Here is a 17,589-nt window from a genome sequence, read left to right as displayed (position 1 = left end):
ACTCGTAATTTTGTTCTTAAATCTATATATCTAATACCAAAACTTTCAAATACTAGTAAAATACCTACGTAAAATAATATGGAACTAAAATTTGTGATTCAGTTGTAATAATTTAAAATCATAAATAAACCAACACTTTATTGTATATTAAGGTACATTATTATAAATTAAAAAAAAAAATCAAATAAAATAGAGCATCACATAAAATGTAAAACAATAAAAAGAGTTTTGTTACAAAAAAAAAGGGAAAACCCCATAAAACGATGCGCAATAAGTGAGAATAATTTATGTAAGGTCTATAAAACATAAAATCTACGCCTAGATCTACAGTTCGTTAGTGTAAAATAATTACAGATTTTGTACTATTAAGGTGATTTAAAGGCTTATTCCAAGAGATCTCTATGTGATAGCCCTCTAGAAAGAGGATAAGAAAATTAAATTTTAGCAAGAGGAGATCGAAATTTATTAGCTCTTATATTCATCTAGTCATTAGAATGAACGTTTGTTGTAAACCTCTTCTCTGCATTAAGAACTATACCATTTTCAAAGATGAAATTTATAAATTTTAAGTGCCGTATTAACTGGTCAAGATTTGAATTTTAAATACAAACTGTAGTGCTATCTGCGTACGAAAAGGCATAGTTTGAAATACAATTAGGAAGTCAACAAAAGTGGTCTCTATATAGATCCCTGCAGGGATCCATTTCAAGTCTAGAAATAATTAGGTGCGGAGACCCTTTGTTAAACATCCTCTCAAAATGAATTGCTCAAATATTAACACATTAATTCGTAAAAAGTTTTTTTATGCTAAACTGCTCAAAATCAAGGACGATATTAATTACTTTTTATATATTTCTTTATTAAGACCAACCGATCGCGATCTTAGAAAAAAGGCTGCATCTGGCAGAGAAATTTGGCGTTATTTGGATATAGCATTGCATTTGCGGCATTTATAATGCAACTCTTTTCCAAATATGTTATCGAGATGGATGTGTTTCCTCTCACTGAAACAGTACCTAAACATTTTGTGACCGTCACTTTTTAATTATGACACGCCTAGCAGTGCAACGTGGTGTTGCCTGTTTTCATGAGGAACAAATTTGAAGAGTAAACTTGTAAAGTTGGCGTGGAGGACTGGAAGTCCACTAGACATAATGAAAGTTATGAGATCATATGTGAGTGCGAACTGAGCTGTACTCCGCACCGAGCTAGCAGCGGATCGACGGCTGAGGCTAGACGGTAGACGGACAGGTGTCGGAACGGGGTCACAAGATTCTTGGAACAACAACGGTTATCCTGCACCAGGTCCGTCCGTTAATGGCTTTGGACTCAATATCGTTTACGAATTAGACGCCTCGCCTTTCAGCCCGTCTGTTTCCGGTTTTCCTCGCTGTCTTGTCAACAATGCCGCCTGATTGCATTTCCCTGCCCAGTATTTGCAAACAATGTTCATTCATTTGCTTTGTATCGATGCATCCGCCTCTCGTCTATCTGCACATCACGGTCGTCTTTTTGTACAACTTTCTAAACGATTTATTCTTCATTTGTAGATGAGAAGTTTACAAACTTATAAATTCGGATCAGTTCCGAAACTCGGTAGATGGAACACTTTAAATTTTATTGCGCCTTTACAATCCTCGAGTACAACTCCCCGATGAGCTGGGAGAGGGGAGCTGCTAATCAGTGCTAGCTAACTGTCGCTCTGCTACACAAGGTTATTCAACTCTCCTATCTACAACCTATGTTAATGATCAGTGGCCAACTCTGCGATATAGGAGTGAGCTGTTAACACATTAATGACAGAATCTTTTATTGTCGGACAATCTTCTAAGTATTACTGGCCAACTATCCTATGTACGAGCGAACTATTAATCATCGTCGGCCAACTCTCTGATGTGCGAGTGAGCTGTTAAATATTACTAACCAAATCTTTTATTGTCGGACAATCTTCTAAGTATTACTGGCCAACTATCCTATGTACGAGCGAACTATTAATCATCGACGGCCAACTCTCTGATGTGCGAGTGAGCTGTTAAATATTACTAACCAAATCTTTTATTGTCGGACAATCTGCTACGTATTACTGGCCAACTATCCTATGCACGAGCGAACTATTAATCATCGACGGCCAACTCTCTGATGTGCGAGTGAGCTGTTAAATATTACTAACCAAATCTTTTATTGTCGGACAATCTGCTACGTATTACTGGCCAACTATCCTATGCACGAGCGAACTATTAATCATCGACGGCAAACTCTCTGATGTGCGAGTGAGCTGTTAAATATTACTAACCAAATCTTTTATTGTCGGACAATCTGCTACGTATTACTGGCCAACTATCCTATGCACGAGCGAACTATTAATCATCGACGGCCAACTCTCTGATGTGCGAGTGAGCTGTTAAATATTACTAACCAAATCTTTTATTGTCGGACAATCTGCTACGTATTACTGGCCAACTATCCTATGCACGAGCGAACTATTAATCATCGACGGCCAACTCTCTGATGTGCGAGTGAGCTGTTAAATATTACTAACCAAATCTATTATTGTCGGACAATCTGCTACGTATTACTGGCCAACTATCCTATGCACGAGCGAACTATTAATCATCGACGGCAAACTCTCTGATGTGCGAGTGAGCTGTTAAATATTACTAACCAAATCTTTTATTGTCGGACAATCTGCTACGTATTACTGGCCAACTATCCTATGCACGAGCGAACTATTAATCATCGACGGCCAACTCTCTGATGTGCGAGTGAGCTGTTAAATATTACTAACCAAATCTTTTATTGTCGGACAATCTGCTACGTATTACTGGCCAACTATCCTATGCACGAGCGAACTATTAATCATCGACGGCCAACTCTCTGATGTGCGAGTGAGCTGTTAAATATTACTAACCAAATCTATTATTGTCGGACAGTCTGCTAAGTATTACTGGCCAACTATCCTATATACGAGCGAATTATTAATCGTCGTCGGCCAACTCTCTGATGTGCGAGTGAGCTGTTAAATATTACGAACCAAATCTTTTATTGTCGGACAATCTTCTAAGTATTACTGGCCAACTATCCTATGTACGAGCGAACTATTAATCATCGACGGCCAACTCTCTGATGTGCGAGTGAGCTGTTAAAAATTACTAACCAAATCCTTTATTGTCGGACAATCTGCTACGTATTACTGGCCAACTATCCTATGCACGAGCGAACTATTAATCATCGACGGCCAACTCTCTGATGTGCGAGTGAGCTGTTAAATATTACTAACCAAATCTTTTATTGTCGGACAATCAGCTAAGTATTACTGGCCAACTATCCTATGCACGAGCGAACTATTAATCATCGACGGCCAACTCTCTGATGTGCGAGCGAACTGTTAAATATTACTAACCAAATCTTTTATTGTCGGACAGTCTGCTAAGTATTACTGGCCAACTATCCTATGCACGAGCGAACTATTAATCATCGACGGCCAACTCTCTGATGTACGAGTGAGCTGTTAAATATTACTAACCAAATCTTTTATTGTCGGACAGTCTGCTAAGTATTTCTGGCCAACTATCCTATATACGAGCGAACTATTAATCATCGACGGCAAACTCTCTGATGTACGAGTGAGCTGTTAAATATTACTAACCAAATCTTTTATTGTCGGACAGTCTGCTAAGTATTACTGGCCAACTATCCTATATACGAGCGAACTATTAATCATCTACGGCAAACTCTCTGATGTACGAGTGAGCTGTTAAATATTACTAACCAAATCTTTTATTGTCGGACAGTCTGCTAAGTATTACTGGCCAACTATCCTATATACGAGCGAACTATTAATCATCGACGGCAAACTCTCTGATGTACGAGTGAGCTGTTAAATATTACTAACCAAATCTTTTATTGTCGGACAGTCTGCTAAGTATTACTGGCCAACTATCCTATGCACGAGCGAACTATTAATCATCGACGGCCAACTCTCTGATGTACGAGTGAGCTGTTAAATATTACTAACCAAATCTTTTATTGTCGGACAATCTGCTAAGTATTACTGGCCAACTATCCTATATACGAGCGAACTATTAATCATCGACGGCCAACTCTCTGATGTGCGAGCGAACTGTTAAATATTACTAACCAAATTTTTTATTGTCGGACAATCTGCTAAATATTAGTAGCCAACCCTCTTATGTAAGGATAATCCGCTAAGTATTAGTGGCCAACTCTTCTGTAGATGAGTGTGTTGACAATCATTGTTATCCAAATCTCATATGTACAAGCAAGCTGATAATCATCGGTGGCACACTCTCCAATGTGCGGACGAGAAACTAAAGTTTGGTGAGTAACTCTCCAGTATAAAGGTGACAACAAATGCTCGGAAATATCACTCCCATACGAAAATTTTTACTTTTGATTTATTTGAGTAAAACAATTTGGAAATAAAAATATAATGAACACCACAGATGTTAAAATAATCTTATCAAATCTAATCAACAGGTAAGATGGTCTTCAACACTGCACTAGCAATTCTCTTTAAAAATGTAAGTCACTTTTACATTACAGTTACATTTAAAATTACACAATTGGGTTTAAATGTGAAAAAAGAGTAAATTTTTAGTAGGACGTGGCTCTAAAACGAGTAAGTTAAAGAGACAATTATTAACATTAAAAAGTGCTTAAATGTAATTTTATATTTAAAATTGCCAGACAGTGTGGGTTGTCTCATTAGAAGAATATGTGGTTACCAGATGGTCTAAAGCATCGGATTTTTGGTCTTAAGGGTAACGCTAATTACATTTCTGCCATTCATTGTCCATTGCAATTTTTATAGCTACTGGGTGCTAAGTACCTTATCCAATCCTTGGAACGGGCAGAATAAGGCTAAAAGGGAATAGCTCAGTTGAGGGTTGAATGGAAGAGTATGTTCTAATTACCTTCGGTTAAATATAAGAAGTTCTGTGGAATACTTTAGTTACTTACATTATATTAAACTTCACATTTTAATATGGAATTAAAATATAAAGCACTACAATTATTTTATTAATCAGACTGTTAAAGTCACTTGAACTTAGTATAACATTTCAATGTTACTTCTCACAGACTTTTTAATATATTAATAAAATTTAGATAAAAATTCAAGAATCGCCGCGCATTGAAACAAAGTTGTAAATGAGTGTTTCTACTTGAAATTTCTGTTCTTTTCAAATGGTTTACTTTAGTTAGTTAGGTAATTACGTTTTTAATGTGAATAAAATACGCTGTTAATAACTTCCCTACCCATTGAGGGCGTAGTATTATGAACACCATACTTGTTAGTTCTACATGAAGGTTTTTAAAATCAAGAATAGCATATTCCTTTATCTGAATTCTCAGTCACGCCGTCTCCCAGTTACAAGTCTAGAAAGGGACACGACACTTGACCAGCGCAATTATCACGCATGCGCATAACGGTAGAGATAAGCTCATTCCCGGCGGCGCGCCGCGAAATTGCGCGATTATCGCCAACGGGATCGCAAATTTGAACGCGCTTGGAACAGTCGAAACTAGACTGACCGGACTGCTTGGGGCAGTAGGGCAGTGTATTACTGCATCATATGCAGGGCTGTAACTGAATGTTTGGGGCCTGGGATACATGGAAATTTGTGATCCCCCTTATTCATCCTACGAATAATCCAACTTTAAAGTTCTAATGCTCAGTCATGCGCATTAATTAGATAGTATAATATATCGTTTTGAATATTAAAAGTGCTTTCATATCTGAAATATGCTTGTTGTACAATCAATACAAATGTTATATACAATATCTTATTCAGCAGGGTGATATTTATGTCTGTAACCTGTTATCCAAGTTTTATGATCCCGACCCATGTTCTAGCCTAACATTTCTCGGTAGTTGATACTTGACTCACTTATTATTTCTAAGCTATGTAAGTTACGGTAAACGAGACTAATGACTATCAAAAGGATCCATAAGACCAATGAAGAGAGAAATAAGCTTGTTACTGATTGTTTGCTGTGTACATTTTTTAGAACTATTTAGGCTTGATGCCATTTTATTACAAAAAAAGAAAGAAAAAACATGTGGATTTCCGTTACAAGAAACCCACGAAGCAGGTCCATAATAGTCCCACATATAGAGACTAGTCATTAACGCTGAGCAGACGACATATAAAACAGTTGTAAAACAGTTATTGCGAATACAAGCCTCCTAACACCCAATGGTAAGAAATTGTTCTTCACACTGTTGATCAACCTGTCGTATACGTCGGTGACTTTAATAGCGAGTACTGCCAGTGGGCATCGCCCCTGGAAATATAAATTGCATAGGTCCATAATTGTTGTTTGGCTATGACAGGACAAATGTTTTAGGGTGGTTGCACCAAAGCCTATCTTTGAGACGAGCGTATCAAGCCGCATCTAATCCTGTACGATCTAACACAACACCATTGTTTAGCAGTAAATATTTGAAAACCTCTATTATGTGGTTGTAGCAAAGTCTTCACTTGAGATGAGAGCATCAAGTAATGCTGGGCCGCATCTAATCCTGCTCGATCTAACACAAAACCATTGTTTAGCAGTAAATATTTGAAAACTCTATTACGTGGTTGTAGCAAAGTCTTCACTAGTGCTGAACCTGTACTAACGATCTAACATACATCTAATAGTGCTGAACCTGCTCCTCCCTTACGATCTAATATAAATAAATTTTTGATCAAGGAGCGGAAAAAATTTTCATTTCTGTCTGTCTGCCTGCCTGTCAGTCTATCAGCACGATATATCTAAAAGTAAATTACCAATAGGCTTAGAAGTTTGTATGAAGGGTTCACTTTAAAAATAGACAGATAGAAAAACTGAGATCGAAGATGGTCTATGTCATTTCATAGGATTTTGCTGAGCGTACGTAATGTAATTAAGACCAACGTAATGTTTTTACGTTGGTCTTATGGGTAACTATGATTACAGCGAGAAAATAGGACTATAAATAAATTAGTAAGCAATCTGAATACAATCATGGGATTTTAAACATGTACATTTTTTTCAAGTAAAAAGAACAAAAAATAGAGTGGAAAGTCAGTGATAAGATTTAATTTCAGCGAACAGTTATTATTTAGACACTTATATAAAACATAACTCAGGAAAATGTGAAGATATACTATGGCAAGAAATCATGAGGATGATTTCTTCTGTAGACTTTAAAGACTTAAAATAAAACTTCGTTTCGACTAAAACAAGAAGAAAATCTATAATGGTTAAGTGTATGTCCAACCAAAGAATTTGGACACAATGAATTTCTTATTTTTTCTGCTAGAGAGCTACAAAATTGTTTCTTTTCTGTATAATGTTAGTCCATTTATCTGTAAGCAGAACATCTGGAGAATGAAATGAGCTATAGAGTTAAAATGTTTGAAAGCAACCTCAGCTAAGCCGGTTATACAAAACCTGATGTAGCGTCTCGCACCCTGACAATGTTAACACCAGTATAATGATTCAGTGAGAAAGTGGTTTTTCATGACTTGACGATCGACAAGACCATCAACTAGTGATTTCACAAAGTTTTTGAATTACAAAAAGTGTAATGTTATCTTAAAGTCACGGTGAGTGTTCGAGCACTAGCATAAGAAAATTACCACAGACGAAATAATGTCTCTATCCAGTGTTTACTGGTGTGTAAATATACTTTGAAGTTGATAGATAGATGACTTCTACAACAGCCACATAAACTATATAAATATATTTAGAACATGTGAAGTAACAGCTAATTGATTCCAAATCAACTCTTTCCACGGAACATACATTGCCACGAATATTCTTGAGTAGGTTACAAGGCGGTTTCTTACATCCTAGTATTAATGCTAATAATCAAGATAGAACCCACTACCCACTAATACATTCACGAGATAATAATGTATTTAAAGTTGCCGCCATCCAAAGCTCCTATGGGAAGCGATAGCAATCTGCAATTATACTAGGTATTTAATAACGATTATCAAAATTAATCTATCGCGTTTCATTACTAATTCCCTCCATTATTAGAAGTCGACACACTTGTGGATGTCGCTGGACACACACAACAGTGAACAGCGACTGCTCCACGGCCGATGTCTTGATTGCAGATTGATACTATAATTGCTGTGTAATTATTATCCTGTATGGGGGTGAAACTCGTCCTGTTGTTGATAGACGATCAGAGGGAGTTTATTATACTATAATTTAATATTCTACTCGTTACTGTAAGAAAAATACAGTTTATCCTTTCAGTAACAGTATTGTATTTTCTACTTGAGAGGATATTTGTATCTATAGTTCAATGATTATGAAAGGCGACCTTCGGTTGTCACATCTTACATTACATATATAATAAACAGTGTCATATTAATCACCACTTTCTGGAAATAAAAATGGTATGGGGATTCAAAGATAGCATACTTTAAACGGTTTTTTAAAACTGAGCGAAGAATATCCTCCAGGTTTAGTATATTGTATATTTTAAATGGTTCAACATTTTCATTGTTGTAGTAGGTACTTTGTATATGGCTATTTTGTTATGTTATGTGCTTATAACTTTAATAAATAAAAAAATGTATGTTAAACAATCCTAGGATTAATTTAACGAATGGATAAGAAACGACTGGTGTATATAAGGCTGTTAATTTACATCAGCGAAAATAAAATTATCTATTTATAAGTTATATGCAGATAGTTTTTTGAAATATCCAGAGTAGCTTAGACATGGATCACTGTTAATTTTTGAAAGCATACGGCATTCACAAGAATGTATACGTGTTCTGCCTCAACTTAAGCAATGTAAAGTAGTAATTTTACTGCTCTGAATAAAAACATGGATTTTTTCATACTGCATGTAGAACCGCACATTTTAGACTTTGATTTATCGGCCATAAAAATAGCTGGCGCTCATTAAATTTAGTAGCTGGTTAATTTTAATTAACAAATGTTACTGATGGACAGCCTGAAAGCGAGCATGTAACATTGCGATTGTACCAACAAATCTCTAATTTCACTTCACAATTTCAAAATGTAAGAAAATTTATTTCTATCTAGAGCTTGATCGAAACCTCTGCTTCACGTCATTTCTGAATGCACAAAAGTCCTCCTAATAAATGCCGTCATTTCTGAAATGGCAATTTTCTGTCCTAGTAATTACTGTTTATAGTATTTACTGTTGCCTGTAATAATTTATACTACATTTTTAAGTAAGGTTTTGTTATTGATTTTGAAATTGTTTTTTTTCTTTTGTGTGTGTGAAGCGGACCGTATTTGCATCAGCTCTTTGACTTTGGGATTCCAACAAGGTGTCATCCAAAATTAAATTCTAAATTATATTTATTATATGTTAAAAAAGGTTTTTTATCCGGATATGGCAACATGTTCATTTAGTTTAGGAGTGGTTGGTATGTAAATTAGGCGCATGTTATAATGAAGGAAATTTAATACGAAATTGATGGTCACAGGTATAAATATATATTAGTTTATTTGTGTCAAAATAATTTCACCTTACAATCTAATACGTGTTATCACCTTACTATATGCGTACAGTGTATACTATACGAAGCATAGTTGCTGCCTGTGAAGTCTATGGTAAATATCGTGTCCAGTTTAGATTTTATGAGGTATACAATATTTTTGGCGTAAATATTACGCGTGGAGAACATTATGAACATTTCTGCAAGGCCTGTCGTGAAAGCGATTTTGACCCTTTACCTACCATGTATAGATTTAGATACATCATTCTGACTGCGCGTAACCACAGTTGTGTGAAGCACTCACTACATACTGCAAACTAAAGAGTTCAACTACCTATGACATCTGGTTAACGGAATAAACGTTACAGTAATCATTTCGCAATGCAGAAACACTGGGGTTATCAGAAAGAATTTCCGACCAATTTATTTTTTAATCAAACATTACTCATGCATTTCCCACAGTATGAAAAAGCCGTCACAAGCAAACATTATATACCTTGGCATCCAAGGGTTTCTGAAATTTGTCATGATAAGTGGATTAATTCCTATCACCGGAAGTGCTCCCGATATATTGAATGTATGTCAAATACATACAATAAGCTATATAAACTCCAAGCTCAAATAGCTTGGAGTTTATAGAGAGGAAAAGAATCGCAGTGAGCGTCTATCAGGTAAAATTAAGGCTATTGCGAAATTATATGGCATCTAATTAACACTAAGTGTAATAAGATCTTATACGAACTTAATATTTGGTTCTAGTTATTGCGTAGGACATTTAGATGACTCAGGATATCAATGATGGCATCGTTATTGTCTATTCATGACCTATAATTGATATTTAGCATCAGATATAATTACATTTTACAGCAGCCTCTCTCTCAAACGACCATGATGGAAATTAGAATTTGTCGGATAACCTAAAAGTCGATTAAACAAAACATCATAAATACAGTACTTCAGAAAGATAAAAACCATTGCAGTAATTTTATTGCTAGTTTAAAAATACAACATACATTGTTATATTTATAAACAAATGCAGTATAATAATAATAATTTACTCATCCATATTATAGGTCATTCAATTTCCTAGTACTACAATTCATAAAAGGTATTAACAAAACGTGACACGTTTAAACACTTCTGTATGTGTGGTGCTTGTCTGTTTTTCCACATAGACAAGTCGGAAAAACAGTCGTTTTTCTGGCAGAATTCAGGTCTAATCACTTCTGGATAGGGTCCACTAATCCGAGGCGCGGTTGATCTGCGGGTGATTCAGAGGGAACTCACATATCTTGAAATTGTACAGGTTTGAAAACCATAAAACGAACCTTTTTGTAGTGACAATGTTAATTAACTATATTGAAATCAAATGTAACACGAGACATAATTATAAACACAAGTAAGGTAGAGAACATAGAGTAATTATATAGATACTATGTGAGTGTCTTGATTTTATAGTGAACTGGTGAGCCAATTATTCTATACATATATATCTAGTAAGAGGTCATTCTTTCCCACGATTTGTGCAGATAATAATCTACAAGCTCTACCACACTTAAGGCGACGTAATATCAGAGATAAAGGACACGGAACCAATCAGGTATAACTAGTTTTGAATAGTTTCAGGAAGAGCTGGAAAGATAGCGTTCACAAAATATTAAATGTGAATAGAACTGGCATATGTCATTAAAGTGAATATGACTGCCGGACCAAGATCGCGGATCTCCAACTATTTGTCGTATTGGATGGAATATGTAATGAAGTTGCTTTTGAGAATAAGGTAAAGCTGGGGAAAAAAATAGGTAGGTTGCTTTGAGGAGAATTGGCATGTTAAAACAACATGTATAAAAGTATATACAACTTACCATACTATAGTGTGTTATATATCCAAATTCTAAATTATATTAAATAATTTAATAATTGTACATTTAAGTTTAAAAAGCATCGTGTTGAAACCCTAAATTCATAAAGCAAGACAGCTGCTACGAATACTAATGAGAATACGAAACGCAGAAGACTGCGGTATTTAATGACAAGTCCGTTCTCTTAATTTGTTAAAGTAAGGCCAAACGCTTACTATACCTGGTTAAATCTGTTATACACAAATATTGCCCACTTATAATAAAAATATCTGTACAAAATCTTACCTAAACGGTATTGTTTAAAAAAGTGATTCATATATTATTAAATCAATTACTAAAAACCATTAAGGTAACATTTCAGCCAGTGAAACATTAAAAATTCCAAATAATCATACATGACTATAAAATAAAGAATAACGTGAATATGAATAAAAATAAAGAATAAAAAATAAAATAAATAAATATGCGATGGTGTACCTGAGCAAAGTACGTGTGTGCTCAGGAATGGCATTTAGTAAAATTTGTTTTCAAAATATGGGTCGGTATACCATCCAAAAATAAAACCGAAATTGGAAAAAAATAGATTTTTGTTAAAACAATCACAATTTCATGTTCTCTCAAACACGGCTCAATCAGTCTATTAATAACATGAATGTGTTAGCTAAAATATCGCGCCAAATCTAATGAATGCCAGTTTGTTTTACCGATGTCTAACGCTAACTTCCCTAAACGTACTAATTCTACTTCTTGGTTGGTCTGCGTGAAAGCAGCTGTAATTAAATAGTAGTTTTCTGCTACGTTGAGATGATTACAAGCCTTAGCGAATGATATAAACTAAATTGATGCACTTGATTTGATCCATGTCTAGACTGCTCTGTACACCTCAAGAACAATCAGCATTATAAACTATCGATAAATACTTTCAAGAAACTTTCTTTTTGTCACTTTAAATTAACCATAGCTGAAGGGGATCCACCACACTTAATAAATATGTTTCAAAATCTTTCTAAAATACATTTAATACTATTTTTGTATAGTGAACTAGGACTCACAAGAAAGGTTTAAGGTTATAGTATTTATGGGGCTCTCAAACTTTAAATAACTTTTTTGCGTATCATAACATTTCAATAAAATTTTGAAGTTTTCTTCTTTATATTATGTTTTGAAATTCTGTGTATGTAAACAATGATAGCATTCCTGTAAAAAAGTTATAAATTACACCATAAAATTATTTGTAAAAACTCTAACAGACACGAAGAAATTTACCATAAACACAAATCTTAGTAAATACTACAATGGCTATCTGGTAAAACCTTTCGAGCAATAGGTCAAGTACTGTACTTTCATTTTTATTTAGACTTATACATTCTAAATCAAGGAAACCTAATTTAACGAGAAACAGACTTTCAGAGTTAAGTGAAAATTCTTTATTATCAATGCAAGTCAAGACTAAAAATACAATTTAAGACTAAAACTCTTCATACCATATGTAAGGCATTTATTTACTCTACTTCTCTTCTAAAAGCAGGGTTAATTTCTTGAGTTTTGAGTTAGTTGTGGCTCACACATATGCAACACACAGAGATGTCTAATAATCTCTCAACACAAGAGACATTTTAACTGTACTTTTGGTGGAGATGCAGTATCTGGCAACATACATAGATGTGTAATAATCTCTCAACACAAGAGACATTTTAACTGTACTTTTGGTGAGATGCAGTATCTGGCAACATACATAGATGTGTAATAATCTCTCACACAATAGAGGCATTCAAACTGTACATCTGGAGATGCAGCACTTACCAACCTGCAGTGATGTTTTATATCTTACTTATATACCGTTCATTCTAACTGTATATCTCTTGATTCGTTACCTGGGGATGTGCAGTGACATACATACCATACCCTTCCCTATACTTGATATATTCCTGAATATACAATACCTAGCAACGTGCGGGGATGTTTTATAAACTACGTTATAGGCATTCTAATTACCTGACTTCGTATAGGCATGCTGTCCAGGCCATCTCTGCATATAAATTTCATATTCACCGCCGATTACTTATCAGTGAACATCTTAATTTTCTTTAAAACCACATTTAAGTTTTAAAATCTTTTAGCTATGTTTATATGCATTAATTCTCGTTTAAACTTATTTCTCTACAGAATGTCTTCAATGTACGTTAAAAAATACATAAAAAAGTTCTTTCTTTAGATCAAAATAAAACAAGATCTAATTTATGTTTACATATAGGAATGAGTTTTATCAGGGAATGTGAAATAATGCTTACATGTATGTCTAGAGAGACTTATTATGGTTAATTTACTTAGTATTTTATATGAAATGAAAAGCTGAAACTATTCAGAGAAGAGCACAATCATGCAATATTTCAGCACTATCAAATGTGTTTAGACGGATGTAATGTTTAAATTAGAAAGACGTAAATGAATGAAATGAAAGAAGGGAAGAGAGTCAAGTACGTGCTTTTGAAACGTTTCGGGATGAGATTCTAATAGTCGCTAAAAGTAAGTAGTTGGAAGGAGCAGCAGCCACGACCGGCAGCCAGTAACATGCGCCGGTCAGTCTAGCAGTAACCAGATGTCTCTGTGGGTCAGTGTGTCTGTGGTACCAGAGCCGGTTATCCTGTAAGGGGGGTGGGGAGGGGGGGACTTGTCAATGACTCTACACATCCTCTCTCGTCTCATTCGCCGCTCCTTTATTACTTCCTCTGCTACTTCTTGCAGCCATCCTCAATCTCTTCAACTATCACTGATGTTCACTCACTATTTTCAACATTTTAAAATTTCATGGCTGATCATTTCTCTGTCCAATTTTTATTATTGCATAAAGCAAAAATGTTCGTAAATTATTGTAAACAGTAACTCCCGCCTTTACAGTGTTACATGAGGTTCGCGCCTCCAATCATTGTTAAGGATAAATGGATAACAGTTTTGATATGGTGACTTTGACAAATATAAGCATACTTGAAAAATTGAAATGATCAGATTGTAGCTTGATACAAATCGCACTTAACTTAATACGAGTGTATTGGATTTAAAACTAAGATAAAAGGCACTGTCAGTGTACATAAAAAACTATCATACATTTTCATATACATGTACAAGTATAAACAATATAGTATCATATTAAAGTAATTTTGAACTGTCCATATTTTAGAGGCTTTAGTCATAACTTGTTACTATCAATGTTATAGTTTAGTATATAATACCTAATTTTAGAATATGCGTAATGAGCGGAAGTATTTGTTTTTGATCTCAGCCACGATTTATTTTTAAGAACAGTTTGTTTTTAGAACAATCTGTAAATGCACACGAATTAGCGATACTGAGTATTATTCTAATAAGAGATCGTTTATAATTGTCCGTGATATATTAAAGATATATTAACCCATGTGTTTAATTATTAGCCAAAATGATATTTACATAAACTGAGGCTCTAGGACAGTTGTATCTGCAAACTTTTGAATGGCTTAATAATTACGTGATTAGTTATGCGAATGAATATGAAGTCGTGTGCGTTTTGTGCCTCGTCGTCATGGCAACTGTCGCGTGTAACAGATAATGTGAATGGAGCCATTAGTTATGACAAAACAATTTCCTATGTACGTTTCTATACAATCATAATGTACTTTAAACATGAATATTTTCAGATCCTCTTGTATAGAAAAATATTGTATAGAATAAATTTTAATAATTTAGATAATTAAATTAAATTTCAATAAAACTAGATTTTGTGTAATCTATTGTTGATAAGAGTAAAATATTCATTAAAAATTAATTTCACATGGAAATCTTACTTGTTATTTCTAATTTTTGATAGATACAAAATATAACGTAAGCACATAATTTGTTTACATGAAATGCTCTCTATGTGAAATGCATGTAATTTAAAGCAAATGTAGCTATTAACTATAAAATTATTTATTATTTTCCTTGTACAAACTAAACATTCAAAGGGGATAAGCAAGTATATAATTTTAGTAAGACGTCATATTACTTACCTTATTCATAAACGGAAGTATTGAGAAATATGATCAAACTTGGAATTCTTTACTGTAACGTCATCAACAGAACAAATTGTGTAATATCTAATACGGTTTAGATGTTATATTATATATTATCTCAGTATAAGAATTCTGAACATTTAAGTTTTACGTTGTGAAATTTTTTCTTTTAGCCTACATAGCTAAAATGTTTCCCTTTGACACATATTCAACATGATGTCATGTTGCAGGCCCGAGGAGGATGCGACTTCGCTTCACGCTGGTCATTGTCTGTCTTCTTGCCTCTTGTGTGAGTAACCAATCTTTTGATACATTTTTCAGATATTTAAATTAGACTAAATCATTGTACAATGTTAGCTCATAATGCAATCAAAAGGTAATCTACGTGGATTAGAAAAGTGTTCTACGCAATGTCAATTCAATTCAATGTATAGTAAAGTGACCATTCAAATATTAATAATGGTATCAATGCTATTTCAGTGACTTAAGTATATTTGTTTCTGTTGCATAAGCACGTGTTTCTTAGTCTATCAATAGATAATTAATTGTTTAAACAATTTCTGTTATCGATTTTTAGTATTTGTGTTACAAATGATTCGATATCTTCAAAATTTAAATCCCAAGACGGTTGAAAAATTAAATTTTTGAAGATGAAACGTATGCCAATATCTGTAACGTAAATGTATATGAATATATCTAAGTGAAAATTACTAGTTACTAATATTTAATTATCCTAAATACTTTAACTTCTATTAAATGAGTTCCATTTCAAGAAAATGAATTTTATTGTGCTATTTTTATCACTGAACTTTATGATTCACAAGTGAATTCATAACTAGCCAGACTTTCTACTTTTTGCTTTATTACTAAGGTATATTAAAAATCTGCAATGTAAAAGAAACGTTAATGTCGTCATTGTTGATTTCTTTCGTTTAGTGAAACCACAAAGTGTCACAAGTCTGGTTTCATGGCACAAGTAGTGAAAGGCCAGAGAAACAGATGAATGGACTAGTCTGTCGCTAGCAGACAGCGTGGCGTCTTCGGATTGGATCTGCGCCGCGGTCCTCCGCTCTCGGGTCACGACAGAATTCGAAATGAGGGCCCCACGTGGCGATTAAATTGACGGCTTGCCAGGGGTCCTTCACGAACACACACCTATACACAAACCTGCTTGCTATACACTCGTTAGCGAACAAGTGTGTCATCGCCTCGTATAATGGAGTACAGTTGTCAAGTAATCGTCCATTGGGTTTACCTGAGTAAATACATTTAGCATTTCCATTCAAATACGCGTTTCGTATATACGAGTATAGTGTGTCAGATTAGAGTTTGTCTTAGTAAATGTTCAATGCTTAAACTTATGAGAATACAACTATCATTTCATACTCAGTTTCTTACCGGAACAACCTAAGAGTTGAAAATAATATTAAACATAATTACATCTCAATTCCTTTCATACCAAAAATATTAGAAAAATAACAATATATCGTTTGACCGCTATTTAATGTTTTAAAATGCTAGGTACTCAATAAGGCACATCGTTTTGTGAATGCGATTTACGAAACAACTAAAACAAAAACTAGTATTTAGGATGATAGGCTTCTATAAGTCAATTTTTAATTCCCTTTGTTTGCTTACTTAACGTAACCGTTTACATCAACGTACTCAGATTGTACGTAAGATATCTGGTTTTTTGCTGTTCACTAAAAACTCCAAAGATATTATTCCTTTGATTGGGATTACAAATTTATACAAAAAACTCATTACTAATACGGTGGAGTTTGAAATATTCCAAAAACTAAAATTGCCAACATTCTTTAAATTTCGACCATTCAAGTTTTTCTATCTTATTTTTCTCATATATGATGATTGTTCGGATATGTGCAAATGTGCAAATTATTTATTAGCTTGACCTCTGTATTCATGGACACAAATGAAGTGTTTTTACTTATACTATGTTACAAAACAACTATAGATTTAATAATAGACATATATCCTAAGACTTGCTAATTCCAGTCAATATTTCTGGCTTAATATTTTATACTTAACATATTTTTTTCTGAATGCACCAATATTTATCTATTCATTTTATTTATTTGATCGGTTAACCCTGGAACTGGCCATCATTTTTCCCAAAATGGCAGGCACTTTTTGGTGATTTTGTAAGGGTTTTGTATTTTAATCACTGCTCATCTATTTTTTAAGATACAAACATTTTAA

General features: G+C 34.1%; 1 protein-coding gene across 1 annotated transcript in view; it reads left to right on the top strand.

Moving 5' to 3' along the window:
• LOC124362514 overlaps positions 1-17,589 on the top strand; it is a 146,804-nt gene that overhangs the window by 39,475 nt on the left and 89,740 nt on the right. The window contains exon 2 of the mRNA XM_046817087.1: positions 15,600-15,658. Coding sequence (XP_046673043.1) covers positions 15,611-15,658 — 48 coding nt within the window. The 5' untranslated portion in view covers positions 15,600-15,610. The remainder of the gene's footprint in view (positions 1-15,599; positions 15,659-17,589) is intronic.

Source organism: Homalodisca vitripennis, chromosome 5 (genome assembly GCF_021130785.1).
Source record: "Homalodisca vitripennis isolate AUS2020 chromosome 5, UT_GWSS_2.1, whole genome shotgun sequence".
Classification (NCBI taxonomy): domain Eukaryota; kingdom Metazoa; phylum Arthropoda; class Insecta; order Hemiptera; family Cicadellidae; genus Homalodisca; species Homalodisca vitripennis.
Note: the sequence above shows the minus strand (reverse complement) of the source record. Positions and strands in the feature narration are given on the sequence as shown.